Genomic DNA, 27326 nt, shown 5'->3' with positions numbered 1-27326 from the left:
TTCTAGCACCTGAGGCAGAGGCCACAGAGCCATCCTCAGCGCCCGGGCCATCTTTGCTCCAATGGAGCCTCGGCTGCGGGAGGGGTTAGAGAGAGACAGAGAGGAAGGAGAGGAGGAGGGATGGAGAAGCAGATGGGCGCTTCTCCTGTGTGCCCTGGCCGGGAATCGAACCAGGGACTCCTACACGCCAGGCCGACGCTCTACCACTGAGCCAACCGGCCAGGGCGAAACTTTTTAATATGCCAGTGCACAGTGCACTTCTAAGAGGGAAATAGAGATTATGAGTGGTTTGAGATGTTTGTGCTTCCCACCTTTTAGTAAAAGCAGCCAATCTTTCCACTGAGAAACTGCCCACCCCCACTCTCAGCCCACTAAGCTCTTACTATTATAGTCACTAATTATAGATCATTCTTTAGAAAGAAATTCTAAATAATTCTGAGTAATTGAATTGCAAAACTTTGCATTACGGAGATTCTGAATCACTCGCACGAGTAAGTTCCCACATAGCTTCTCTGTGGAGGGAATTGTCCCTGTCACACACCAGGATGCCTGCCCTTCAGCAGGACTCCTGTGGCTGCTCACACCTGGGGCCCTCTTCTCAATCCGTCTGGACACCCTAAAGGAAAACAAAAATTTCAGCATTCCAGATACATTTGGCCAAAGTTAGTGCACTAAGTGACGCTTAGACAGCAACTGTTGAAATATCATAATTTCTTTAAAATGTTTCAAAATACAAAGAGAAGAGCGAAGGCTGTTTTCCAGAATGTCTCTCATCAGCCTGTCCCCACTAGCTGTCCTTCTGGTCCCAGAGAAGAATCAACTCCTCAAAAGCTGGTTCCCATTTATGGTCCTAACAGCATTTCCTGGAACTTCTAGTTATTCCTGAAGTGTCTTGTCCTTGAAATCCCTCCTCGCCCTCCCAGGCTGCTGTTCAAAGCTGAGGGGGAAGAATTTGTCAACTGTCTGCCCAAGGGTGTTGAACTCTGGGGAGAAGCGAGCTTTTATCAAGTTGGCCCTGACTCCACAGAACAGATGGATCCACCGGCTTGCTTGTAAACAACATTCCTCCTTGCAGCATGCAGGAATGGACATGACTCACTGCAAGGCTTTCTAGGGAAGTCAGTGACTTGCCCAGCTGCTGGCCTTTTTCACGTGGTGTTAGTGGCCAGCAGGCTTCAGCACAGCAGCAAGATGTTGTCAGAAAGCCTCGGACTGAGCTGTCCGCCCAGGGACAAATGGCCCACAGTCAGTCAAGCATGAACTCATGTCTCAGTTTCCTCATCTATAAATTGAGAATAAGAATAATCTCAATCACACTGGGTTATTCTTAGGATGGAGAGAGAATACCCATTGCCATGGAGACAAGTGTGTTGGATAACGCCTTTCCACATGGGTTGGCAGGAGCGTACACCTCCTTGCAGTGGACAATTTGTCCTGGGTTGTCCCATAGGCATGGCCCAGTAAACTGGATGCAATCTCCATGTTTGCCAAACTGGGTCCTTCACGCCCCCACGCCATTGCTAGGAGTGTAGCACAAGAAGCATGTGTATGAATGGAAGGATACACAGCCCCATCATGTGTGGCCAACCCAACCCAGGTGGTCCTCCTACAAATCATTTCCAGCAACTTCCAGGATGGTGCTGTCGATGCCAGACGCCTCCTTTCTCCACACCCTCTGCGCAGTCATCGGTCAGCCCACAGAAACCCAAACAGGCCCTCGGGTTTTAATAAAAGCATGATGTGCCCCCACATTTTCTCCAGAAAATTCTATATGATCTGTAAGTCTCTGTACTTTCTGCTATTTTTCTGAGGATGAGTAAAAAAACAAACAAACAAAAAATTCTTAAAAGCATAGTGCAGTATTATTTTTTAATTCCCCCTTTAAAGTCCCCAGAAACTGGTAAAAATGATAAAATATTTAACAGTGACTTTAAAAAAAAAAACAGAACACACTTCAGCTTTAAAAAATAACCCTTTATTTTAATAAAGAACAAGAAGATCAATATATTTTTAAATGCATATAAAAATAAATATGTATTCAGCATATTAAAGATGTATGCTTTAACATTCATTTGAGCTACGCACAAAAGCCTATTTGTTACCTTACAAAATTTCAGAAAGCAGTTCTCTTATCCTTAAAAATGTAATGCTCACTTTGTTGGCCAAAGGAGATAAGGCACTTTTACTGGACTTTCCCTGCATTCTCACGTGAATTCAGACACGGCTAACGGCGCTGTCATTACGAGGCTGGCGAGTGCCTCCCCGGCATCCCCCTCGCAGCAGTAACAGGGGAGAGAAACAGGCATTCCTTGACTTTTCAGATTTTCAATCAGAGACTTTTGTGGTTACAAGGTCACCAGATTGACTCAGCTGGGGCAATTCTTCCCCCCAGATCCCAACTCCTCCCATTTCTCAAAATGAAGGTTCGCAGGTGAGCCTCCTTCTTGCCCTTCCATTGTGAGATTCTGAGTCAAGCGTAGTGGTGACCCAGGCTGTGTAATAAAGGGAAAAGAAAACAGAAAAAATTCTTCTCCCCACGCCCAAGAGAGTGGAAGCAAAGCAGAAGCACCCTCCCAAACCCTCAAACCTGCCTGGTATCTACACCCACAGTGGGACCGACTCAGCCAAATCAACTAACTCCGCACCACCAGGAAGTGGGGCAGGTGCTGGACACACACCGTGGGTGCCAATCTGTGCCAGTCCCAGTGCACCACACAGGACACAGACAAGTGATAGGCACCCCAACCTAGCAAAATACATTTATTTAGTAAAAGAATGTTCAAGTGCTTTTTAATCTGGAAAGCTGTTTTAAAGGGGTTGGAGAAATGCGGTTCACCGCTCACTGGAGGGTGAGTGAGGCGAACAGTTAAGCCAAGTCATTGTTTTGCATCTTCTGCCCCCACGCTTTCAATTAGCACATGGTTCAGGGTAAACATTTTAATACATTTTGGGTAGTAAATACAATTTATTTACTAGTAAATAAGGTAAGCTCTCACAGGGCTAAAACCGGGACTTCTTCATTGAAATCCCACTAGATGACTCTGTTGAAGAATTTGGTGTCAGGGGCCATCTTGAACCTCGAGGAGCAGCAGGAATGGGGGAAGGCATTCTGCCAGCCACAGCCCACCCCATGACCAGTGTCGTGGGGACAGGCTAACGCATGTCATTCACATCTCCCAACCTACTCTAACTGTGTCTACATACTAGACACCACCGGCTAATGAATAGGGTGACAACTGGATCCGAGACACAATCAAAAAGCTCATACAACCCACAATTATTCTTTGAATTTATAGTTTATAACCTGTCCATTTTATAAAAAGGGGGGGGGGAGCTCCAAAGCAGTCTATTATAGGACAATTAAAATTACAAGTATTTTTAAAACAGGGAAAAACCATTTAGAAAGATGAAAAACATTTAGAAAGAGGTATCTGGGACAACTTAATTACAGAAATGAACAAAAAAAATAAGATTTTAGCCCTCAGCTTCCTGACGACAAAGCCTGAAATTGAAAACGCACCAGCTCGCCTGGAGATGAAATGCTTTCCTAGCACCCAATTCTGGGAAGAACAGACACTCTCCAAACAAGCCAGGAGTTTTGCTTTCACTTATTAAAGGGAGGCTAGTATGGAAGTATTTTTAATCTTGTTATCATCCTTAAAAGTAAAAAGACACTGCATGGCGCTCAAACACATTATAAATCTACGGCTTTAACAAAAGATCAAGATGAAAAGCTGCCTTGTCCCCAAATTTCCATTTCTTTACTGGAATCTGCTGTGTGCTAATTAAATTGTCAAGTCTTTGGAAATAGCAATTATCCCCAAATGCTGAAAGAATCATAGCAACTAATGATAATTAGGGGAAAATACAGGAAATAAATGTTTTCAGCAGAGGTTCTAGCTACAGCATCCAGACCATTTGGTGTAAGTCTCGATGTTTACATCTGAACAGTAGAACTGCGAGACAGCTCTGCTTTAAACGGGGAGCCTTCAGGGAATGAATGCCCTTACTAAATTAAGAGCAGAGTGAGGCATCCCACCCTGTCAGAGAGATTTACATCCTTAAATAATTACAACAGTAATTATAATAACGAAATGTGAGATGTGGGCGGGGTGGGGTGCCTGAGAGAGAGAGAGAGAGAGAGAGAGAGAAAGAGAGACTTAAACTGTGATCTGTTGGTTTTCTCTGAAAAAGGGTCTCTGGTGGGAAGCGCAAATATCTGGAAACATCCGGAAGACCTGGTCTGGCTGGGGCTCCTCGGGAGCCTGCATCATGGACCCGGCACCACAGCTCTTCCCAGCTTCATCCATCAGCTGCCGGACGTAGAGTTGCTCAATCTAGAGGAACAGTGCACAAGGTCAGAGATGGAGGTAGGAAGAGAGGTGGGATTTCCTTCGACCCTAGCCAGAGTCTTTGACTACCCCAGCCCAAGGCTAGCGTTTAGAACCTCCACACATGAGTCCCAAATGAACGAACCCAGAGTAGAGATATGCAAAGAAAGGGCAAGCGGTATTCCTACAAAGATTCCTATATATGCTTCCTCAATACTGTCCCAACCTGGCTAGCCAGTGTCCAGAATTCCACCATTAGAGCTTCATTCCTTTGACTAGTTAAATAAGGGCTTACAAAACCCTAATCTGTCACTTAGATCCTAAGGCAAGGTGGAATCTTTCTAGAAAGAGGGTTATGATTTCAAAAAAACAAACCAAACACAAGAAGGGGGTGGGGGAGACACACAGATTGTAAATGTACTAGAACATGACAGGATGGTTCAGAGGTGGCAAGAATCCACTTCTGCTACTTGAAGGTCTCGGCCCAAGCCTGTTTCTCCACACATGTGGGGTACCCCAGTCCTTGCTGCCTGTTCTGCGCCCAAGGATAAACTGGTTCCTGATGTGCAGGCTGGGAGACCTGGCCACAGCCCTGAAGCAGCCCGTTCTTACCTGCACGAGAATGAGTTTGGAGCGCAAGGGGGTCATATCCGGAAACTCTTCTCCGAAGCAGAGCACCACCCTGCTGTCAGGAAGCCGGCTCTGGTTGTTATAGAAGTGCTGCAGCTCTGGAAAGACACGGGAGGAAAGGGTAGGTGTTTGCAACTCCTCGGTGCTTTCCCACCTCGCCCACCTTACCAGGGCCCCTGCTCCAGGAAGCCTCCCGGAGCTCTCAGGCCAGCTGGCAGGAGATGTGACACTAGCTCCTGGCTATGACAGGGAAAGAAATAGAGCTTTGGGAACACAGCGAAGGGTTCTCGTGCAGCACTGTAGGCAGCCTGACCGATTGATGTGAGACACCCTGACCATCTCGGAGGAACACACAAAGTGGGACCCTAATATATGCCTCACAGAATAACAGCAGTTGACGTGCAGCACTTCTGTGCATGGGTGTTGTTCCAAGGACTGTTTATAAGATCGGCACACACCAAACCCCCGGGACCTGGCCCCGGCCCCGCAGGCATAATGGCAGAAAATGTGTTCCAACCAGCTCCCAGGGTATAGGAAAAGCCCACAGCACAGCTGCAAGGTGCTAAGCTCCTTGGTCCTCCCAACAGCTGTGCCAGGAAGGTCCTGTATCACACCTCCCTTTTGACACACGGGGAAGCGGAGGCACAGAGATGTCCCCCAAAATCACTCAGCAGAAAAGTACAGAGCAGATTCAAATGCAGCCCCCCTACCCCTCCCTCTCTCCTCCTGCCCCACCCCTCCCCGCCCCCACAGCTGTGCCTCTGACCCCTACATGTCCCCAAGGGGACTGCGGGCAACATACAGCCCTGAGAAGGAGGTGTGATTTTTTAAGATTCGGGCAGCAAGGTGACGGTGGTACAGACCTCGAAAGAACTGACTGGTGTCGAAGACCTTGACCACCTCGTCGCGCTCCAGCTTGTTGGGCCTGTCCTTGCACAGCACGGCGTTGCCGCTGTAGAACACGCGGCCCTGGCACAGCCGCTTGACCAGCACGCCCTGCCGGTTGCTGTGCAGCAGCACTCCGCGCTCCAGGTGCCCGAACAGCTTTCGGGTCACCTGCCTCTGCCGCTCGCTGGGGATGGTGTCTGCGGGCGGGAAGCGCACCAGCTCCAGGCCCTCGGGCCCGTACAGCTTGGTGTTGGGCATACCCGGCTGGCTCAGGGACAGGCGGCAGCCGTCGGGGCAGGTGGTGGTGGTCTGGCCCACCAGCTTGCCGCCGTAGTAGAAGCTGATGACCATCTGGGAGAAGGCTATGAGAAAGAGGGAGACAGGTCAGGGGCTGAGGAGAAGGAAGCTCCCTAGTCCTTCCTGTGCAAATGCCCAGAGCGCGCTTTTTCTCCCCAACCGGGGCCTCCCAAACCGGGGGATTTAACTATTTGTATGTCTCGGACCTTTTTGGCATCATGGGAAGTTCATACAACCCTTCTAGAAATAATGACTTTATAAGCATAAATAAGGACAGAGAATTCCTAAGGAAACCAATGGTTCCGAATACAGAATACTACCGTGCTCTCCCTGCTTCTGGGCAGGGCTGATGGCTGCTACAATTTACTAGTCAACCAGTTCTGAGGTCTGGACAACTTAATTTCTTAGAAAACTAGCCCCACCTCTAAGGCACTGCTATAACACTTGTTACATAATGCTATACTACGTACAAAACAATATTTTATAATATGTCACATTTATCCTTAACTTGAAATCCAGGGAACCTCAAGGAAACTATGAATTTGTCAAGAAAAAAATTACATCTTCATTTTCACTAACCTGGAATCCAGGTTTAGCTATTTCTTCCATTATGAATATAATGCAACAGGCTACATTGTTCTAGAGTATATAAGGCTATATATCATATCTAGGTAACATTGTATATAATATATGTTCTTACAGGCTCTCAACCTCTGATCACCTAAAAAATAAAGCCCCCCTTTGGTGCTGATGACTCTCTAACACCAAATCCTAACCACTGCCCTTTAGCAAAAGGACAGGCAGGTAGTAATATCCGGCCAGAATTTCTAAAGCTGTGTATCTGGTTTTCAGTGAATTTGCTTTGACCTCTGACTTCCTACTTATAGCAAGTGACACTGGTTCTCCTTTTCCAGGCAATGGTAGATGGCCCCCGTTTAAAATAAATTTCAGTTTTAATAAGTAAGAGTTAGAGAATACTGTATAGGATGTTAATAATTGTCCAGGTGGTACCCAGATATGCAAACCAACTGTGACAGTGGTGCTCATATGTCTAAACGTGTGGGAACCTCTAAACCAAGGAAGGAATAAAAACAACAGCTAAAATTCAGGGATATTCCCAGAGAAATCTGCCTTTTAATAGCCTTAAACTAACTATGAGAATTCCATGCACTATCAATGAGCTTGGTGAGTTTGGGGACCTTTTAAGACCAATCCGGGGCTGACCCCTGAAGCCACAGAAGCGGTGAGCTGCCCAGCTCCATGGTACCCACTGGACTTACGCAGTGCACACGGGTCAGGGGCAGCCTTGCGGGCCGCCACCTGCTTGACCTGGGTTGATGCTGCTATGCACTCACAACCCCTGAGACCCTCCCACGAGGCTCTGCTCCAGAAATACCTGCTCAAATAGTAAGATGCCCCACTACTGTTCACGCCCACTGTGCGCAGGCTGCATTTCCTCCCACGTGGAAGTTAAAGGGCATTCTAGAATCACACGGGGTCAGAAATTCGAGCTGCAGGTGCTCCGATCCAACTCATTTACTTGACATTTGGGGAAACTAAGGCCCAGGTGGGGTCACCAAGCAGGTAAGTAGCAGCAACAGCGACCGACTCCACATCTCATTACCCCCCACCCCCCGTTCACCATCCTCCAACCCTCCAAGTCTGCAACATCCGCATCACCTTATGACTTGACACATTCCACTTCCTTCACTCGGAAACAATTCTGAACTTTGTCCCAAATGAATGGAACACTCCAGAGGACTGTGTCACCACCCGCCCCTCTGCCCTGGCATTGCTGTGACCTTATTTCACACTAGTGCCTCCCGACCTTGTAAACGAACTGCTGCAGAGGGAGCAGCAGACAAGGTGTTCCGAGATGCCCAGACGGGGCTCTCCGACTGACCCCACTGCCAGGGGACAGCTTAAGCTCAGAGAAGGTCCAACCTAGAAGGGCCTGAGCCATGACTCACCACACCCTATAGGTGAGTAGTGGAGACGCACAGACCAGAAGCCACTCATCGAGGGCCTCCAGTTATTCAGTCCAGACTTCGTCATTCTAAGGGCCTCACTGCAACCCTGGCCTGCTCCTGTTCTAGCCGCTTGCCCACAGGGAATAGCCCTGCTAAGGGATCATCTGACCCCAGCAACAGCAGAGCACATGCTCCAGAGCCCATTAGACCAGCTGTGTGACCTGGGGCGGCAGCTTCCCTGCTCTGTGCCTCAGTTTCCCCATCATCAAAGAGGAAATAATAATACACCCACCTCAGTGGGGGGGGGGGGGGCTTGAGGATTGAATGAGCTTGCATTTGTACTTTGCACATGTCAGCACCAGATAAGCAGTTATTAAATAAATTGAGCTAACAGAGCAAAAGATCAGCTACATAGATGAGACTCCTGAGGTTATAAGCCATAGTCCCTGGTCTACACAGCACATCTCAAGTGCTGTTCCCAGTGCTCTGGACCTATTAGCACATTGCACCTTCACAACCACCCCATGAAGTGTAGACTATTTATAATTATACCCTTTTTCCAGCTGAGAAAACTGAGTCATAGACAGGTTAAGGTGCTTGTTGTCAATGGCACAATTGCTAATTGGGGAGCCTGGATGCACTCCCTCCATAGCAGGCCGGCTTCACATCTGTGTTAAGCACTGAGCCACACTGTCAGTTTCAAACATCACCCTTCACCCCAATCATTTCAAATACATACAGTTGAGGGCACAAACGGGCAGCCACGGTCACATTTGGATCCACCAGTACAGTGGGGTGTTGTTAACACAAATTTGCTACCAACTTTTTATATGGGAAAATTTCACCTAAAAATCCAGACCTCTGGTCCCTCTAGAAAAATGAGAAAGTTGAGTCTAGCTGGGTCTAAAAGTGCATGGGGCAGGAAGCACCACAAGCGGCCCAGAGGAGGGCAGCCCCTCTACTTTTGCCACAGTCTCTGCCACTCCCTATTGTCTTTAACCTAACATTTCACTCATTGTATTACCTGAGAACCGGGGACTCCTGACAACCTTACATAGGGAGCAAGGGGTTCTGTGAACTGAACAGAAGGACCAAAGTCCACAACTTCTCGAGGAGTGTTGCAGGATTTTCTTTGCATGAGGCAGTGGCTGCCAGCTACTCTATTTGCTGTGTGCGGAGACCGCTCTGGGATAACTTGAGGAAGCTTCCTCTTCAGACCACATCTTGTTACCCAGACACTGCAGCCCGCTGCCTGACTACACTCCTGCCCCCAGAGAGCACTGGTCAGCAGACTCCCTGGTCACAACCCAGAGCTAACCAGGTCAAAGGCCTGGTCCCATGACCCAGGGCCTCTAAGAGCTGGGCCTCTAGTGAGCACAACAGCTGTCCAGTGTAAACCTAAAAACAAACTTCAAGCCAGATGCCTGGGTTTGAACCTCACAGCCCCGCTTACCAGCTCTGCGCTCTTAGGTAAGCAATTTAACTTCTAAGCCTCAGTTTCCTCATCTGTGAAGCCAAAGTTATAGCAGTCCCCAGCTCACAGGACTGCTGTGCAATGGACAAGAGCTCATTGAACAAGGGCATCATTTTGCTTTAAAATTTCCTTGTCTGGGTGAGAACCAGCCTCCACCACCCTAAAAACACTCATCCCCTGAGGACCTTCATCAAAACACTTCTCTCTAAGCCCGTTTCCTCCTCTGTGCCAGGAGGCCTCAAATCCCGGGCCCTAACATTACGTGGTCCATCTTTTTTTTTTTTTTTTTTTTTAAATGTGGTCCATCTCGATGAGTCAGGCTGTTCCCTTCTCACGGAACCTAGCAGCTGCTGGGGAATAAATACACCAGCTGCCTTTGCTCTGAAGATGCCATCAATAAGCCTGAACGTAAATTTCAGGGGCCACTGGCCGGAACAAGGTCTGACTCCCCAGTGTAATTAGACAACAACGTGGCACAGAGGCCACCTCCGTCTGCAAGGGGCGGGAGCATGGATGGGACAGCCCAGGGCCTTACCCCAGCTCTGCGGCCTACAAGTTATGTGGCCAGTTGTTTCTGAGCTGGTGCAATGGAAAAAATAACAACACCTACCTAGGGGTGGTGGGAAGTGATAATGAGATTAGGCCATGAAAGCCTCACTGATGATCCTGGACTCAGCATTTGCTAATAATGTCAGCCGCCACCACCACCATCATCATCACCACCACCATCACCACCTCTATCACCATCATATCCACCCATCACACTATAGCCATGATCATCACCATTATTGCCACCATTATCGTTATTAGTATTGTTATTGTTATAAAGTTAAGTGTGGGAGAGAGTAAAAGAAACTGACACTGCTAACATCCATTGACCAACACGTCCCTACCAGAAAGTTTTAATAACACTGTGTTTAATCCTCACAACACTCCCATGAGGTAGTTGTTAGTGTTGTTCCTACTCAACGGATGAGCAGCCTGTGGTTCCGAGTGGTTCAGTTACTCTGCCTGCATCGTGTGAGGGGTGGAGCTGGGCCTTGAGCGTGTCTGTCCCCACACTTTCTCTCCCATATAGTTACACCTGTAAGAACCTCTTTGGATCTATTTGTTGGTCTAATCCAAGAAGAGGCTCTAGGTCAGCCACATTGTCACTCCCAAACTCAACAGTAAAAAGGAGGAATCGAGTACCCGACCTCCAACACCAGATCATGCTCATCCAGGACCAAGAACCCACCCAGGTCCTTCAAGCTTTATCTTCAAAGAGTGCCCCCAACCCCCACCCAGAGCACACTGTACCTGCATGGTGCGCGTCATAGGCAGTGTACCCTGTCACCAGCGGCAAGCCTGCCGGAGAAGAGAAAAGCAGATTCAGACCCAGCCAGACCCAGTCGTGTGCAGGTGAAACAGCCCACATGCTCCCCTCTCCAAAAGTTTCTTAAAAAGCCGCATATGGCGTGCTCCTGAGGCCTGGCCACAGGCTTCCGCTGAATTCAGTGTTTTTCCCTCTCAGTGCGGCGACCCATGTTTCATAAACGCAGAAAACCAGACCTCAACCCAACCAGCATGGAGGGGGGAGACTTCCTCTGTGCTGTGGGATTTCTGACCATGTGTCAGTGTGACACTGTGGGGCCACATTTCCTTCCCTCTAAGGGTCTGCTCCCAAAATACCACTGGACTGCATGCCCACTGTCCAGGGCTTGTCTCGAAGGGGAGTCGGGGCCCACGCTAGCTTTCTCAGAGGTGCCACTGAGCACAGGGATCGGGGGCTCTCCCAAGGCCCCTGATTTGACACCTCCCTATGCCCTGGCAACCTCTGAGGCCCACTAGGCCAGCTCTCACATCCCGGTCTCCCATAGGGGACAGTGGGGGAGAGGACAGGGAGGAAGTGAAGGCACTCAATGCTCCCAGAGGGAAGGTCACTTCAAGCAGTGGTGGGGGATGGTCATCAGGATCTAATAAGAGAGTGAATCCCTCATTTAGCTTCAAGACCCTGTAGGGCCTGTCCTGGTGTCTCCATTTTTTTTAGATGAGTAATCTGAGTCTCACCTAAGAATGCAACTTCTGACAGGGGACTCAAACCCAGGGCTCCGAGTAAGCAACTGCCCAGCTGCTCTGGGTTGTGCTAGACTTAACAGACCTAACATGGACCAGTCCCTTCTGGTCTTAGAGAGATTCACTGCTCCCCTCCAACTTTCCCAGGAGTGGAGGGGAAAGAAGATACTATGGAAAGGACACGTGTGTCTTCCAGGGAGGCAGTGGTGAAGGGGGCTAAGGGCGTGGCTGCGCTCTGCCCTCCAGGGCCACCCCTCTGGGCTCAGTTTCCATCATTAAAACAGGGATCAGAGCAGTCTCCCTGGCCCCACCCCACCCGCTGCTATAAGGCTGAAACCATTCAAACAAGCCCGGTCCCCACACCCGTGGGGTGGTGCTAGGTTCCCACCCTTACCTGCGCTGGGCTGCTGCATCCACCAGTCTGGAAGGAGTTGATTCCTGCAGGCCTCGGGCGGGGAAGGGCTCCTTTTGACCATCCCCATGTACTCATCCACAGAAGGCTGTGCGATCAATCGGGGACAAGAGATAATAGCGGTGCAGTCAGTAGGCTTCCAAAGCAGGACTCCAGTGTCGTAAAGATGAATGGCTTATGCTTAACTAAAACCATATTATCACCTTTAGCTCGTAAGACAAAAGGGAAGTTTTACTTGGCATCTTCAAAGATCCAAGACAATCCAGCAGGCTTAGTGATCAAACCACAGGGCTGAATTACTAGCCTCTTCAGGGTCCCTAATAAGTTTATTGGTCTTTTACATAAAACTGCCTGTTCCTGCAAGTTCTGGGACACCGACACACGCCGACCCTGAACAGACTCGCAGTGCTTTAACAAATCTCACTCGATGCGCCGTGTCTAGATTTCCCATCTCTGACCCATTTCTTAAAGGAGGTTGGTAAATCCAGTTAGAAAACGTTTTTGAAATCTGCTTTTCCTGTGATCCCAGTGCGCCAATGCAATCATCTCACTCTCTTCGCTGAGTCGGCAGAAAAGCCTCATTCGGAAAACAGGACATTGTTGGAGAGACACGAGACACGAGGCCAGGAATTCAGCTGGCCTACTGCCAGAGACCACCCAGAGACTAAACAGTCACCATGTGCAGAAAAGTCAGGCAGCTGAGAGTAGATTATATTTTGTTACCGGCATTTTCTGACTGCCAAGCTATCCCCAAGGATACTAGCACTGCTGTGTGAGTTGAGAATAATTTACATAGCACCCACACCACCTTTTGCAAGGTCTATGTGAGATTATTGTAGCTATGCCATGTCAACCTTGTAATAGCCATAAAATAAAACATAATTAAAAGGCTAATGGTAGAAGAAAATGACATTCAAATAGCTAAAATTAGTATTCAAAAACCCACTACCTGATAACCCATTAAGCCTTTTTACTTATAGCCTATAAATAAGGCGGGCCCCTGAGGCCATTTATCCGGCCCCCACCGCACTTCCCGAAGGGGCACCTCTTTCATTGGTGGTCAGTGAGAGCACTGTATGTGGCGGCCCTTCAACAGTCTGAGGGACAGTGAACTGGCTGGCCCCTGTGTAAAAAATTTGGGGACCCCTGCTATAAATTATGACTTTGCACACAATTCTAACAAGCTTCATTATACGGCTTTCCAACCCACCAAGGATAAAAATCTGTGTACTGGAAGACACAGCCCACCAGCCATGAAAGCGAGTGCTCTAATCATGCCATAGGGACAATCCCCAGCAGGAAGGAAAGTTTCCATTGTGTTCAATGCAGCCTGCTAAGAAGGCAACAAAATATATGATGCATTACAAAAGACTGCTACTCAGAATGTTTAAATATCAAAAATCCAGAGCTTAAGGGAACATCACTGGCCCAGAGCAAGCAGCTCTGCCCTAGACAGCGGGATTAAGGGGGGGAGGACACTAGGAAAAGGGGCTGACCAGTTGGCAGAAGCAGGTCCCACATTCTATCTCTGTCAGGGTGGAGACAAGGTGTGCTGGGAGAATCCGAGGCTCTGGGGGCCTTGGCAGGGCAAAATCAATGCCACTACTCATCAGAACCCACACAGCTTCTGCTGTTAGGCCAGACCTTTGCAAATGCTGCCCCTACTCACCTCCTTGATCAACTCGTCAATTTCAGAGTGACCACACTCCATCTCAGTGACTTCATTCACACAGCCAGGGGTCGCCACGCCTAATTTGCCTATAAAAAAAAAAACAACAGACAAAGGCCCTGGCTGGTTGGCTCAGTGGTAGAGCATCGGCCTGGCGTGCAGAAGTCCCGGGTTCGATTCCCGGCCAGGGCACACAGGAGAAGCGCCCATCTGCTTCTCCACCCCTCCCCCTCTCCTTCCTCTCTGTCTCTCTCTTCCCTTCCCGCAGCTGAGGCTCCATTGGAGCAAAGATGGCCCGGGCGCTGGGGATGGCTCCTTGGCCTCTGCCCCAGGCGCTAGAGTGGCTCTGGTTGCAACAGAGCGACCCCCCGGAGGGGCAGAGCATTGCCCCCTGGTGGGCGTGCCGGGGTGGATCCCGGTCGGGAGCATGCGGGAGTCTGTCTGACTCTCTCCCTGTTTCCTGCTTCAGAAAAAAACAAACAAACAAACAAAAAAAAAGAACAGACAAGCATGACAAAACGTGACCATAGCATAAGCATCATTGAAGACATAGTCGGTGTTGTTGTGTTTTTTGGTTTTTTTTTAATGCTGACTTGAAGGAAATAAAAGTCACTCTGTGTCTTCCCTGGTTTGGGAAAGGCCTAGAGATTTTTTTCCCATGCTTCTTTAGTCATCTGATCAGCAGAATCAAAAGAGAGAAGTTGGTTTTTGTTGTTTCTAACTCTTAAAGGACAGAGGAAACACTTTGGTCTCTTCCTTCTGTTTGCTGAGATCCAAAATGAATTTATATCAGATAGCCTTTACCCCGGGCATTTACCAACCTCCAGAGATTATTCACAAACTGGGGCATTTGAAGACACTCAGAGGTCTCCTGGCAAAATGTGTTTGTAGGTTAGTCTTTTTTTAAGTTAGTTGGCAGGAAATCTCTTTTTGGTCTTTCCAAATATACACACGTGCACCTATATGCACATGCACACACCTATAACCACCATGCACATACATGGCCTACGACGAAGGCACACTCATGCCCAGTTCAAACCCGCCTTCATCAGTAATCGCATGAGCATGTCCACAACAAGCACTCCGGACCAGGCTAGTTGCTTCCTTGCTCTCATGTCTCTTCCCCAGCCAGAAACGTGCCACATTAAATTTATCAACATGAAATGCATTATAACCAACAAACACCTGTCTGTTGGAATTCATTCATCCCAATGAGCTACAGAATTGGCCTATTGTTCCCTCCTCACTGAATTTTGATTCCATTTTGACAGACTTAAAGAATCACTTAGATGTTGATGGGGGAAGTAGGGGACAGGTGGGGCACCTCCAATGGAGCTTGTAAAGCACTGAAGGACAGAGGAGAATGGGCCTATGTAGGCATTATGCAAATGCAGCATTTCTTTGCCCCCCTGAGAACCTGCTCTTTAACATCCACCCCTGCAGGTGATACTGGCTGCGCCCCATGCTATAAACAAGTTAGGGTCACCTGCCAGTTCAAGCCTGGCTGATCCTGGGGGTGGGGGGGGGGGTAAGAGAAACTTCTCTATTCCTTCAAATCACAATTTACCTCAGGGGTCAGGAACCTTTCTGGCTGAGAGAGCCATGAACGTCATATATTTTAAAATGTAATTCCGTGCTCTGGCCAGTTGGCTCTATGGTAGAGCGTCGGCCTGGCGTGCGGAAGTCCCGGGTTCGACTCCCGACCAGGGCACACAGGAGAAACGCCCATCTGCTTCTCTACCCCTCCCCCTCTCCTTCCTCTCTGTCTCTCTCTTTCCCGCCCGCAGCCAAGGCTCCATTGGAGCAAAGATGGCCTGGGCGCTGGGGATGGCTCCATGGCCTCTGCCTCAGGTGCTAGAGTGGCTCTGGTCGCAACAGAGCGACGCCCTGGATGGGCAGAGCATCGCCCCCTGGTGGGTGTGCCAGGTGGATCCCGGTCGGGCGCATACAGGAGTCTGTCTGACTGCCTCCCTGTTCCCAGCTTCAGAAAAATACAAAAAAAAAAAAATGTAATTCCATGAGAGCCATATAAGGACCCATGTATGTTACGCATTATCCAGTAAAAATTTGGTGTTGTCCCTGAGGACAGCTATGATTGGCTCTAGCCACCCTCAACCATGAACATGAGCTGTAGGAAATGAATGGATTGTAATACATGAGAATGTTTTACATTTTTAACGTTATTTTTTTTTTTTTAATTAAAGATTTGTCTGCAAGCTAGATGCAGCCATCAAAAGAGCCACATCTGGCTCGTGAGCCATAGGTTCCCAACCCCTGATTTACCTTGTGATGACAAAAAAAAAAAAACTATCCAAAATTGGGAAATAAAGCAGAAAGATGATTGGCCTTTCAAAACCAGCCCAGAGGATTATCCTAACAGTCACCCCTAGTGGGGTTTTCTGATTTTCCAGGGCAAAGTCAGTTTGTTTGACTTAGTACTTACTATCAATTATGCTTCAGACTCGGTAAAGCCAGGTGTCAATTTACAGGCAATGAAGCTACAAATGACCAGTAGAAAAGATAAACCCCAAACTATGGTTGTATTGCCAGGTGAGACACGCATTGGCTCAGCTCAGCCTCCTGTCCTTCCCTGACTGTGCACACCAGTGTGTCATTCTGTCAAACAATCTTTGTTGTCATGGTGGTTCCCTCATCGATGAGTCACCTCTCTGACCCAGGCTCACTAAGTATTTGTTAGGGTCACAATTTTAACTCTTTTAAAATTATGCACCAACGTTTTTAACCTTCCCACAGCGGGAAGAGCTCAAACTCAGAATCTGTGCGTAACCCTTCCAGTTGCTGAGGGCTCTATCTCTTTCAGGCCTTACTGGACCATGAATGGAATTCATCAACGGAGAAAAGAATGCCGTGCCAATAATCGAACTGCTACATCCAATGGCTAGGAAAATCAATGTGTTAACAGAAGGTTTTAAACCAGAGATGGCAATTAGATGTTATCTCATGGGCCAGCTCTGATTCATAGCAGCTGCACAGCCTGCCATTTTGAAAAGGACTGAAGCCAAGAGCTGAGCTCCATGCATCCTGACTGATGAGTGAAGTGACTGATTAGTGATGTCTGTCTAGAGCCAGGAATGAGAATCAGGCCTCAAAGGATGTGCAGCACCTTACTGCTATCCCTGCTTTAAATTCTTCAAATGCTTTCTTAGGGTTTTAGACCTGGAAACAACTTTAGGAATTATCACATCCTGAGTTCCCAAACAATGATGAGAATCTAACAATACATATTGAGTCATAGCAGTGGACCTAACAGTGTCATCATCTGCAAACTCATTCAAGAACTTTACCCTTTATCCTTATCAGCCATCCCTTCTTTGTCCACCTTGTTTTCCCCTACCCTCCTCTGAGAGTTGTAAGAAAACAAAAGGAATTTCTTCCACACTGTCAGAGGATCCCTGCTCCTGTCCAATCTCATCCCGGAGCCCCAGGGAGGTCCTACAACCTGCTCCTGGTCTGACTGTGATCCAAGTGCTGGCTGCCAACCCATCTCCCAGCCCTTTCCTCCCCATTGGCGTTGCCTCTCACTCAACTGCCACTTGGTCAGCAGCTGGCGGGTGAGGTCAGCGGAAAGACCTCTCCATCACTGCTTATATAAAGGAGAGAACTATTTTGTTTAGCTAAAACCACTCGCCCCAGGCCCTGTGGACCAGGGCTTCCACCCCAGGCCCAGGCTCTCCCTTGAGGGCTGCAAGCCGGGAGGCCTCTGCTGGACTGAGTGGCCCCGTCAAGGATAGTTACATTTTTGCTCTTCTTCTGGGACGATGCGGTAAACTTTATATGGCTCGGAAATGTCCAGCTGGGACCGGTCTGTCACTTCCTCAAAATCTGGACTCTTGTTCAAAGCGCAACGTAGCCGTGTCTTCCACGTGGCTGGTTCGGCTTTGTCCCCTTCCTTAAATTTCCCTTTAAAAACTGCCCAGGCCTAAAGGAAGAGAAAGCAGCACATGAAACAAACAGCCAACCCCCTGACCACTACGATCCAGGCCATGGTCAGGACCAGCACTTTCTCACCCTCTTGAAAGTCATTTTTGGCCATCAACCCTCATTCAAAGGATTTGGGGGCTCAGAGATCTCAACCAGACCACTTTTTTTTCAACAGATGTAAAAAGACCCAGGCCAGGAAGGGATCCCCCAAGATCTTCCAGCTGAGCTGGAATTGGAATTTGGGCTAAGACTCCTCCCACACACAAATCCTTCCCTGGACCAGAGAGCTAGGAGGAGCATAAGGTCAAGCAGCACAAGGAGGAAGTGCACATGGTTTCACTAGAATGTTCAAAACAAAGAACAATTAAAAAAAAAAAAAATCAACCCCTAGCATGAAGATTTCGCATGAAAAGGAAACATTTGCAAAATTTATTCTGAGTGTAGTCATCCACTGCCCTGCTACTTTTAATAGACATTTTGTTTTGCACTTTGGCATGTATTTCTAACTTCCCCCACCACCACCACCACCACCAGAACCTCCCCAGGGCACAGTTTAAAAGGCAATGAAATGTCTTCCCTCTCTACTGGTGTTTTCACAGCTCAGTTTTCTGACCTCTCCAAACCTTACACTCTGAACTAGGAACAGAGATTCAAAGCTGGAACTTAAAGTCAAAATGTAGAATGGGACATTATTTAAAATTTAAAAAAAAATCAAACACATGAAAAGGGCAGAGTTTTCATTTCAAAATTGGAATATAGGACAAGGACACACCAATTAGGCGGTCACTACTGTCAGGTGGAAATAACCTTTGGCTTTAGGCAAAATCAGACACATCTTCCAACCTAAAATAATACTAGCTCTAGAGGAAGTTTTCACATTCCCCCTACTCAAGAAAATGCAATTCCAAAGGATAACCTTCACAAGGAGACCCTGCCTGGGAATAATCGCCAGCTGTCCCAACTTCCAACCCAGTGGATTTCCGCTATAGCTCGCGTTTTTTGCTACAGCAAGCGTTTTCAAGCTGAAGGACAACCCCTTGGGAGCTCATTATGCAGATTCCTGGGCCGGCCCCTCAAGATTCTCATTCATTGGTGCAAGTTAGGTCTGGGAACCTGCATCTGTAGCCAGCATCCCAGTAATTCTGACAGGTGGCCAGGAGGCCACACTCCCAGAAACTCCATAACGTCCCTACAAGTCACAGCTCGATTTAAAATAGCGTTGGCTTTTTTTCTCCTCCTAGAAGACAAGCCTTCATAGTTCACTGCCAACCTACCCTCCTCTGTTGATGCCCAGAGCTCAGATTCTGCATCTCTGCCCCAGGCAAAGAGACTGTTAGAACATTCCTACTAATGAGCATGAGCGGTCATTTCCTTTTCTGACATAAATGAAAGACTCCCCTTTAGAAATATGTTTAAAATGAAGTGGTTTTGATCTTTTCAATCTTTCTTCAATCATTTATTAACTGCATTACAAACCATGCATGGATTTTTCTTTCCAGAGAAATATAAGAGCAAACCATGTACTGAACAGTAATTTCAAATATTTATTACATTAAATCAGACTGTCTCTGCTTCAGCTCTGCTGACACTTGGGGTTGGATGATTCTGTGCATGGCTGGATGTCTGGCAGCATCGCCAGTCTCCACCCACTAGATGCCAGGAACACCTCCATCCCCCACTGTGACAACCAAAAATGTCTCCAAACATAGCCTAGTGTCCCCAAGGAGGTAAAATCATGATACACACATGCAGACATGCACACACCCATGATATACACATACAACATACATTTGAGAAACGCTGGGCTAATCCATATTACAAATGGACGTTGAAGAGCATGGGTTTGGGAGCAATACCAGGATCAGCTGGTATTTACCCAAAAATGCATAGTCTACACAGGGTACCATCACAGTCACTGGTTCATTCAAGCCTCACGCTTACCCCATGAAGACAGCCAGGATATCATAAAGCAAAGCAGGGCCCATGGGCAGAAAGTGTCCTGGGCTGGCATCAGGTACCCCACTTCCAGCCTACACTGAGTCCTTTCAAGGGTTCTTGGCTGGCTCTAAAATATCACCCAGACAGAACAGAGTGATTCTGAGTCCCAAGAACAACCACCACCACCACAACTGTCCCAGCCCCCCTATACCCTATGCTCCCCATCTGCAGGGGGCTCCGCACTCAGCACCCGGCATGAAACCTGGGACCACAAACTCTTCCTGATTTCACATCATTGTCTCGTTTTGTGTTTTGAAAATCAAATGCTATTTTTTTCTCAAAGGCCCCACCAAATTTGAAATATCTGCACTACTAAGTTCTAACCCATTTACGCCTCTCACAATGCCTCGTCAATGAGAGAACCAATGAATCATAAACCTCCCTTTAATTTGATTTTCCCCCTCAACATTATGAAAACAAGGAAAAATACTTTTTTAAAAATAAATATGAGCTGCCTAACCGGAGTGGTGCAGTGAATAAAGCGTCAGCCTGGGATACAGAGGACCCAGGTTTGAAACACCAAGGTCACCGTCTTGAGCAACTTGAGCAGAGGCTCACCAGTTTGAGCACGGGGTTGCCGGCTTGAGAGTGGGATCATAGACATGATCCCACTGTCACTGGCTTGAGCCCAACAATGGCTGGCTTAAACCCAAGGTCGCTGGCTTGAGCAAGGGGTCACTGGCTCGGCTGAAGCCCCTGGGCAAGGCGCATATGAGAAAGCAATCAATGAACAACTAAAGTGCCGCAACTACGGATTAATGCTTTTCATCTCTCTCTTCTCTCTCTCTTAAAATAAATAAATAAATAAATAAATAAGAAAGAGGGAGGGAGGGAGGGAAAGAAATATGAGCTGATATCTGGGCCTCATCAGTACACTCAGGGAGGGCACAAAATGAGCTACATGTCCTTTTCAATCTCCCATCTCTGGCTGACACTATAAAGGTGACCTCAGAATGACGTATGTGGACCATGAAGGTGTGTCTGGTATAGAAGCTTCTTAAGATCCACTTACTAAGTCAGGAAAACAGACTATTGTTTTCTTAACTTGATAAGTTTTTTAAAGGTTTTCCTTGAATGTGCAAAACAAAAAGGTTCTCTACTTCACCAGAAAATCCCTAAGATGCCTCTATCTAACCAAGGCCGGCCTTATCACTCCTTTCAACAGCAGACACGGTTGGTGGACATCGCAGAGATACGCCCCTCAGAAGATGGAGTGAGCTAGCACAACTCGGGGAACTGCCAGATGGCTTCTTCCCACCTGTATTTCACCAGCCCAGGCTGTCGTCCTGCCAGTGGCTGCCCAGGTCCGGGTGGGCACCCTTGTCTCCCTCCCGCCCCCATTCCTGCTGAGATTGTACACTCATTTCAGATTGCCACATTGAGCAACTGCGTAATCAACGGAAACATTGGGAATCTTGCACATTTTTCTCAATGCTGTTGAAACGGCCATGAAGTACATTGCATAAGATGTATAAATCTGAGGCTTTATTTCATTATGCCCAGAGCATAAGTTGAAGCAGGGTGAAGGGAGATAGATGCCTTGCAACTCCACCAGCAAGCCACAAGCCAGGACTATGTGGCCTATAGTCCAGCCCTCTCTATACTCTCCTCCTCCTGAAGAGGTTTTACTGGTCAACCTGCAACTTGCCCTCAGCACCCCACACTTCTATGCAGATCTGTTCATCCTGGCCATGGTCAGCTCCTAGAGGGTTCTCATGTGGAAAGGGAGAGTGTGCCCCTGGGAGGCACCTGGAAATGTAGGAGGCATTTCTGGTTGTCACATTTAGGTGAAGGTCAAGGTTGGTACTGAACATCTCACAGCGCATAGTACAGCCCCAAACCAAACATGGGACTATCTGACCCTACATGTCAACAGCGCCAAGGGTCAGGAGCCCTGGCTTGTAGCCATCTATAATCTAGAATTCCAAGCTGACTGGATGGACCTTGGGCACTGTTTAAATTTAGCTAAAGTCACTCCCAAGAGAAGTTCACCATAATGCTACAGGTAAGAAACCTCTACAAGAGAGGAATCCACATTCCTTCCAGAATTCCTCCAGAAAGGAGGCCCCAGCAGCTCACACACCTGGCAGAGTCCAGGCTCCTGACCTGGGGTCCCTGCTGGAAAACACCTGCTGGACATTCAGGCCATGTGGGGCTCCCTGAAGGTGATGGCAAAATGTCCACGTGCCTACTTTTCTTGGAGAAGGCCAATAACTAGAATCAGATTCTCAAAGAGATCTGCAGACCCTGGTGACAAATTTAACAGAATTGCTATATATATAGCCCCACCGCAGACGTCAGGCAGTGACCTAAAGGACTGAAATGCCTCATAAGCCAACTTTGACCTACTTATGCTCCACTCTGAGGCCAAGATATGATTGTTTGTCATTTTTGGTTTTTTGTGTCAGAATACAGTCATCGCTGGCTAAGAGTCTGGTGTTACAGTGGGGTCCCGCAAGGCTTTGCTCCCCTCATTCATCCAAGGTCTTGGGTCTGATTCTGGCCCTCTACAATTCAGCTTCCCCAGTCCTCCCCAATGCTCACTAACTCTATCCTCCCCGTCCTGGGGCCCCCACATGCCACAGAACCAGTGCACACAGCAGCAGTTTCCAACCTGGGCTCTGAGTCAGACCATCTGTGCTACATCTATTTGCCAAAAAAAAAAAAATGGAGCCTGGGTTCACCTTGACCTAGGGCTACAAATCTCTCAGAGGGTGGAATGGAGCCTGAACTTCTGGAGCCTTAGAGAAGTCCACAGGGGACTGTGTTGCCCTGCTAGGCTGCAGAGCTGGCTGCCCTGGCTCCTGGCTTCTCTGTCTGAATCTAGGTGTAATGACATGAAACCTCTGCTTATCGGTACTGCTAGGGGTTGGGAGCATGGGCTCAAGGTTGGGCTGCCAGGGTTCAAATGCCGCTCCGTCATCCAAGAGCTGGGAGATCATAGCCAAGTCACTTCTCAGTGCCTCTACAGAATAAGGACATGGACAGCACCCGCTGCACAGGACCGTGTGAAAGGAAAACACAAATCTGGTGGGGCCAGGCCTGGCACAGAGCAAACTCTCCATCAGTGCTGGCAGTCACGATGCAAATGGTAGAACCAAACAGCAAGTCACACAGTGCTTGGGGTACTCGCTATTCTCAAAGGAAGCCAGACTATTTATAGACACCTGCTGCAGGACATCCCATATGACCCAGCCCGGAAGTAATGACAGATGGTGTCTCTCTCACTGAGCTGACCCTACGCTGACAAACAGAAGTAATAACTTTACAAGAATAAAGAAAGTGTCCTCAATCTCCTCACTGAAAAAATGCCACCAGTATACAACTGACCTCAAAGTGATTAAATCACACAATAGATGTAAAATCACCTAGCATGTTCATTTTTAAAAGTTGAATTAATTCTCAAGAACATTAAGAGAGTTGTCATTCAACCCCTCTATTGGCCAGTGAAGGAAGACAGAAACTACGCTCATGGTCAGAGGAGGGAAGTCCAGTCTTTACCTTGAAAATGGAGGCGTCCACTTCCTGATTATAATCTTGTTTGCCAGCGTGTTTCCAAGGGATCCGGAACATACTCTTCTCATCGCTTTCCCAAATCAACCCTGGGTACATGTTGCTGTCAATTTGCTCAATCAGCCACTGTCGAAGCCGCCGGCCCCCATTCCGGTCACACATCCTTGGAAAGAAAAATATATATTCTAAGATATTACAAAAACTGTCTCATTCATCACAGCACCCCAGGTACTTTTAACAGCCAACAACTGCTAACAGGAAAATCGGAGGGCAGCAACACAGGTGCCAGCTGGGGAAAACCCCAGCTCCTGGAACTCTGGGCCACCTGCTGTGAGCAGACAATGCCTGCCTCCAGGACCATTTACCCCGAATGAAAACCGAAAGCTCCCTGGAAACTCATCTTGGCCCCTCCTAGGGTTCTGGCTGTGCTCTTTCCAGCTTCTGTCTCTTTCAGGAACACCTAATGGCATCATTCCACTATTAGCATGAGAAAGGGAAAAATCACTTTTTACTTTTTCAGATCTTTTCAATGAGCACCCAGCACTCTTAGAGCCAATTCCTATATCTGATGCCCAGTTTGACCAGTGTCAGTGAGCAAATAGGACATTTGTGATCTGCAAGAAAGCGGGAAGTCTCAGGCTATCCTTCTACATTGTTCCCTCACAGCTGGCTTAGTGATAACAGCATGTGTCTGGGAAAGACAGAGCTGCAGTCCCATTCAAACCCTGCCATCTCTCAGCTGGGGGACCTGACAGCATCATTTGATACAGAAGTGTGTTACACTGGCTGAAACGCTCGGAAAAGCATCGGTTCTTGGCATCATTGTAGTGAGGGCTCAGACAATGTAGATCTACCATCTAAGACATGCCTGGACCTTCGGAGATTTTCTCTAAATAACAGGTGTTGTTATTATCATCCCAACCTTTTTCCTCAGAAAATTTTATGACCAACTGGGAGCTAGCAGACAAGTGTGAAGAAATCGACTATGGCTATAGACAAAACTAGCCCAGACTGACTCTTCTAGAAGACACCAAACTCGGGGACCTCGCCATCCCAGGGCGCCCAAAGACATCCTTTGGAAGAACATTTCCTGCCAGAGCAGGCATCTGTTCCAACAGCACAAAGAAAAAGAGAAAGCAATCATGCCGTATCAACTCATAGCCCACATTTACAAGAACAGGGGTGGAAATCCCCTAGGCAGTTGGACAGACGCCCACCCAAAAAAAAAAAAAACCAGCATCTCTATTCTTCTGATTAAAATGTGACCTCTTCAGGCAAACAAGTTTGAAAAAATCAGCAGTGACAAGACATAATGTCCCCAAGAATACTGTCACATCTAGAGCCACATTGGTCCATAAAGCAAGAAGTGGGTGTTATAAAAACTCCAGCTACCCTGCAGGCGGTTATGAGATCAGAGAGGGTGACCAGGTCCTGGGGAGGAGGTGAGGTCCCATGAGAGTCAAATGTAACTCTTTACCCAATAACCCCAGCTGCCCAGGTATGGATTTAAAAGGAGTGAAGTGTGTGCAACAGGAATTGGACTTCAGCTTGAAAACTACAACTCCAGCCAAGGCTCTTCTCTCACCAGACTTCAGTTAAGTCACTTGAACCTTTCTCTAAGGCTCTTCTCACCTGCAAAGGGAATAGATCTCAAATGTCCCAGAATTTTATAACACAGTTCCTTGTGTTTATAAACACAGGACAGATTTGGGAGGAGCACCTACTGAGAGAAATTAAATGACACCACCGAGCTCCCCCCCAGAAAATAACCTGGCAGGGTACAGTTTCCCAAGGATCTTTCCTGTTGGAAAGGCAGGAGGCTTTCCCCTGCCTTGAGGAAGGAGCTGCGATGGGGACAATGAGAGGAGGCCAGAACACAAAAGAAGGGTTGGTGTCTGTGGACCTGTCAATTAAAGGGTATGCTCCTGCTCACTAGGGTTTTGCTCACCCCCTTAGGACAAGGTTCATAAACTAGCGTCCCTGTTCCGGGAGCATCCCGAAATGAAAAGCAGTATTTTGTTCGTATGGGTAATTAACACCTTCTCGTCAGGAGTTTTAATGGATTCATAACCCCAAAACTCTTAAGGACAACTGTCTTAGTGATTTGTAATGAAAAGAGAAAAAAAAAGAAAGTAAGAGAAATGGCATTAAAAGGAAGAATAAATCAAAGAATATAAAAGCTGGAAAAACTTTAGAAATCATCTAATCCAGCCCTGTTTGTTCAAAAATGAAAAACCTGAGGCCCAGAAAGGCACCCCAACCCCAGACACCCAGCAGGGGGGCCTTATGGTACTTACTCTGCCAAAAAAAGCCACACTATAAGAGTTAAAAGATCTCAGCACATGGACAGCCCTACCTGAGTTTTCAATGAGATCACTTGCAAGATTCTAAGCAGCATTAAAAGCCTCAGATTCTAATACATGAAGATCCATAAGGATCTATTAAACACTAACAAATTAATTCCACCAACTGCTGAACCAGGAAAAATTTATAAGCCCAGTCACATGCTTATAACTTCCTCTTCCTTGATTTTTAGGTAATAATTGTCTTTATGGGCCAAGTCCCATAAAGAAGAGCTAATCTGCACCCTATAAAATGGGTCCGGGGGTCAGGCTTCCCAGGCAGCAGGTGATAAGAGGCTGTCCTGAGCCCAACCAACCTGATTCCAAGAAGTTTCCAAGAGGTGGTTCAGGACTCGCCTTCTCTCCCCCTCTCTCAGGGCCCCTGGGCATTTGCCTTCACGGCACAAACCCCCATCCCCACTAAACCCAATAGCATCAATGCCATTTTTCCCTTTGGCCCCAATCTTGTTAAAATGACTAAACCACCCCTAATTCTTTTCATGGGGGAACCTGCCACAATCCAAAAAGACACTCTCAGAACCATCATTTAAGGACTGGCCCCTAATTTAAGATAAAAAAAAAATGTGTTATATTCCTCCATCTGTTAGGGGAATAGTTTAAAATTCTGGAAAATTCAGGCTTTAGTTTTCATTCATGAAGCACTTCAAAGTTCTGAGTAATAACCTATCGCAGTTTAGAGAGTCTGCCCTTTGCCTTGGGGGTCACTTTACACCAAAATGCACTTTTTTAGTTGTGACCTCATACAGATTTCTTGCCAGGAGAGACTGGCTATGATGGAGGCAGAAGATCCCAACCCCATTCAGCATCATAATTATCATCCACCAGAATAAAAAAAAAACAGGCTGCCTCCTTCCCGAGCTAACCCGCACAAGCACTACTGGTTATTGGGCAGTTTCATGGCTATGCCCCTCCAAGCGTTATTCCACCTAGCAGGATTTGAGTGGGACAAAGGAAAAAGTCTTATAATAAAGGGTGAATATTTCCCTTCATTATATGAGCCACTCTAAAGTCGGCCATGCAAAACAGATTTTTAAGAAAAATTAGATTTTTTTTTTTTTTAAAGCCTCAGCCGATCTTTAGGGGCAGCCACACAATGATCAACATTTTGGACCTTCAGTTTGGAGTCAGGAGAAAAAAGTGGAGGTGGGGTGGGGGAGCTGCGATCGCGCTGGCCCTGAGACGGGGTGTCAGTTGCGCTCGCGCCGGCCCGCTGTCTTGGTCCGCCCCGACCTGGCCGCGCTGCCCGGCCCCCGCCAGCCGGCCCGCGGAGGCCACTTACCTGTCGCCGTGCACGCTCCGCCCGCCGCCCGGCTTGGCTGCAGCCGCTCGCGTTCCCACGCTCGCTGCTCACCGCCGCGCCGGAGCGATGCGGCCGCGGGCTCAAGCTCCCGCGCGTATTTAAGGGCAGGGCGGGTCCGGCACGCCATGCGCAGGGCTCTCTCACCAATGGTCGCGGGGAGACCGCCAGATCCTCCCAATGGGCGCGGCCCGCCTGGCTCGCCTTCTTCCGAGAAATCATTTTTAAAAAGTACAAGGCGACTATAGATAGATCCGGGCGTCTTCCGGGGTCCGCGCCGGGGTCCGGAGAAGCCTGCTCTTTGGAATTCCCGTCGACCCAAGTCAAGGTCAAGGTGGATAGTGAGAGTCAGATGGCAGAGGGCAAAATGCTGCCTGGCTGTCTGTCAAGTCCAAGGCTGAGGGTCAGATAGGGGAGGACAGGTCTTTGGGGTGGATAGTGGGTGTCAGATGCGCGAGGTCGAGTCGCAAGTGGAGGTCAAGTCCGG

At 48.0% G+C, this 27326-nt stretch overlaps 1 protein-coding gene across 1 annotated transcript; it reads right to left on the bottom strand.

The window, feature by feature from the left end:
• Positions 1 to 1953: 1953 nt before the first annotated feature.
• On the bottom strand, positions 1954 to 26969 carry IRF8 (interferon regulatory factor 8). The gene is made up of 9 exons (XM_066349208.1): positions 26822 to 26969; positions 23168 to 23342; positions 17483 to 17666; positions 13727 to 13815; positions 12040 to 12145; positions 10890 to 10937; positions 5825 to 6211; positions 4944 to 5059; positions 1954 to 4337 (listed from the first exon to the last, which is right to left on the bottom strand). The coding sequence occupies exons 2-9, from the start codon at positions 23339 to 23341 to the stop codon at positions 4161 to 4163; spliced, it is 1281 nt and encodes a 426-aa protein (XP_066205305.1). The 5' UTR covers position 23342; positions 26822 to 26969; the 3' UTR covers positions 1954 to 4160.
• Between the last annotated feature and the right edge of the window lie 357 nt (positions 26970 to 27326).

This window comes from Saccopteryx leptura, chromosome 9, assembly GCF_036850995.1.
Source record: "Saccopteryx leptura isolate mSacLep1 chromosome 9, mSacLep1_pri_phased_curated, whole genome shotgun sequence".
NCBI lineage: Eukaryota > Metazoa > Chordata > Mammalia > Chiroptera > Emballonuridae > Saccopteryx > Saccopteryx leptura.
The sequence above is the reverse complement of the archived record's forward strand: the minus strand, read 5'-3'. Positions and strand labels throughout refer to the sequence as shown.

Excerpts from the sequence above, each read along its gene's own strand:
- IRF8 (XM_066349208.1), bottom strand. The coding sequence starts at position 23,341 with ATGTGTGACCGGAATGGGGGCCGGCGGCTTCGACAGTGGCTGATTGAG. Across the intron at positions 6,212-10,889 it reads CTATGACGCGCACCATGCAG|CCTTCTCCCAGATGGTCATC; the intron begins GTACAGTGTGCT and ends TCTTTCTCATAG. Across the intron at positions 4,338-4,943 it reads CCAAACTCATTCTCGTGCAG|ATTGAGCAACTCTACGTCCG; the intron begins GTAAGAACGGGC and ends CTGTTCCTCTAG.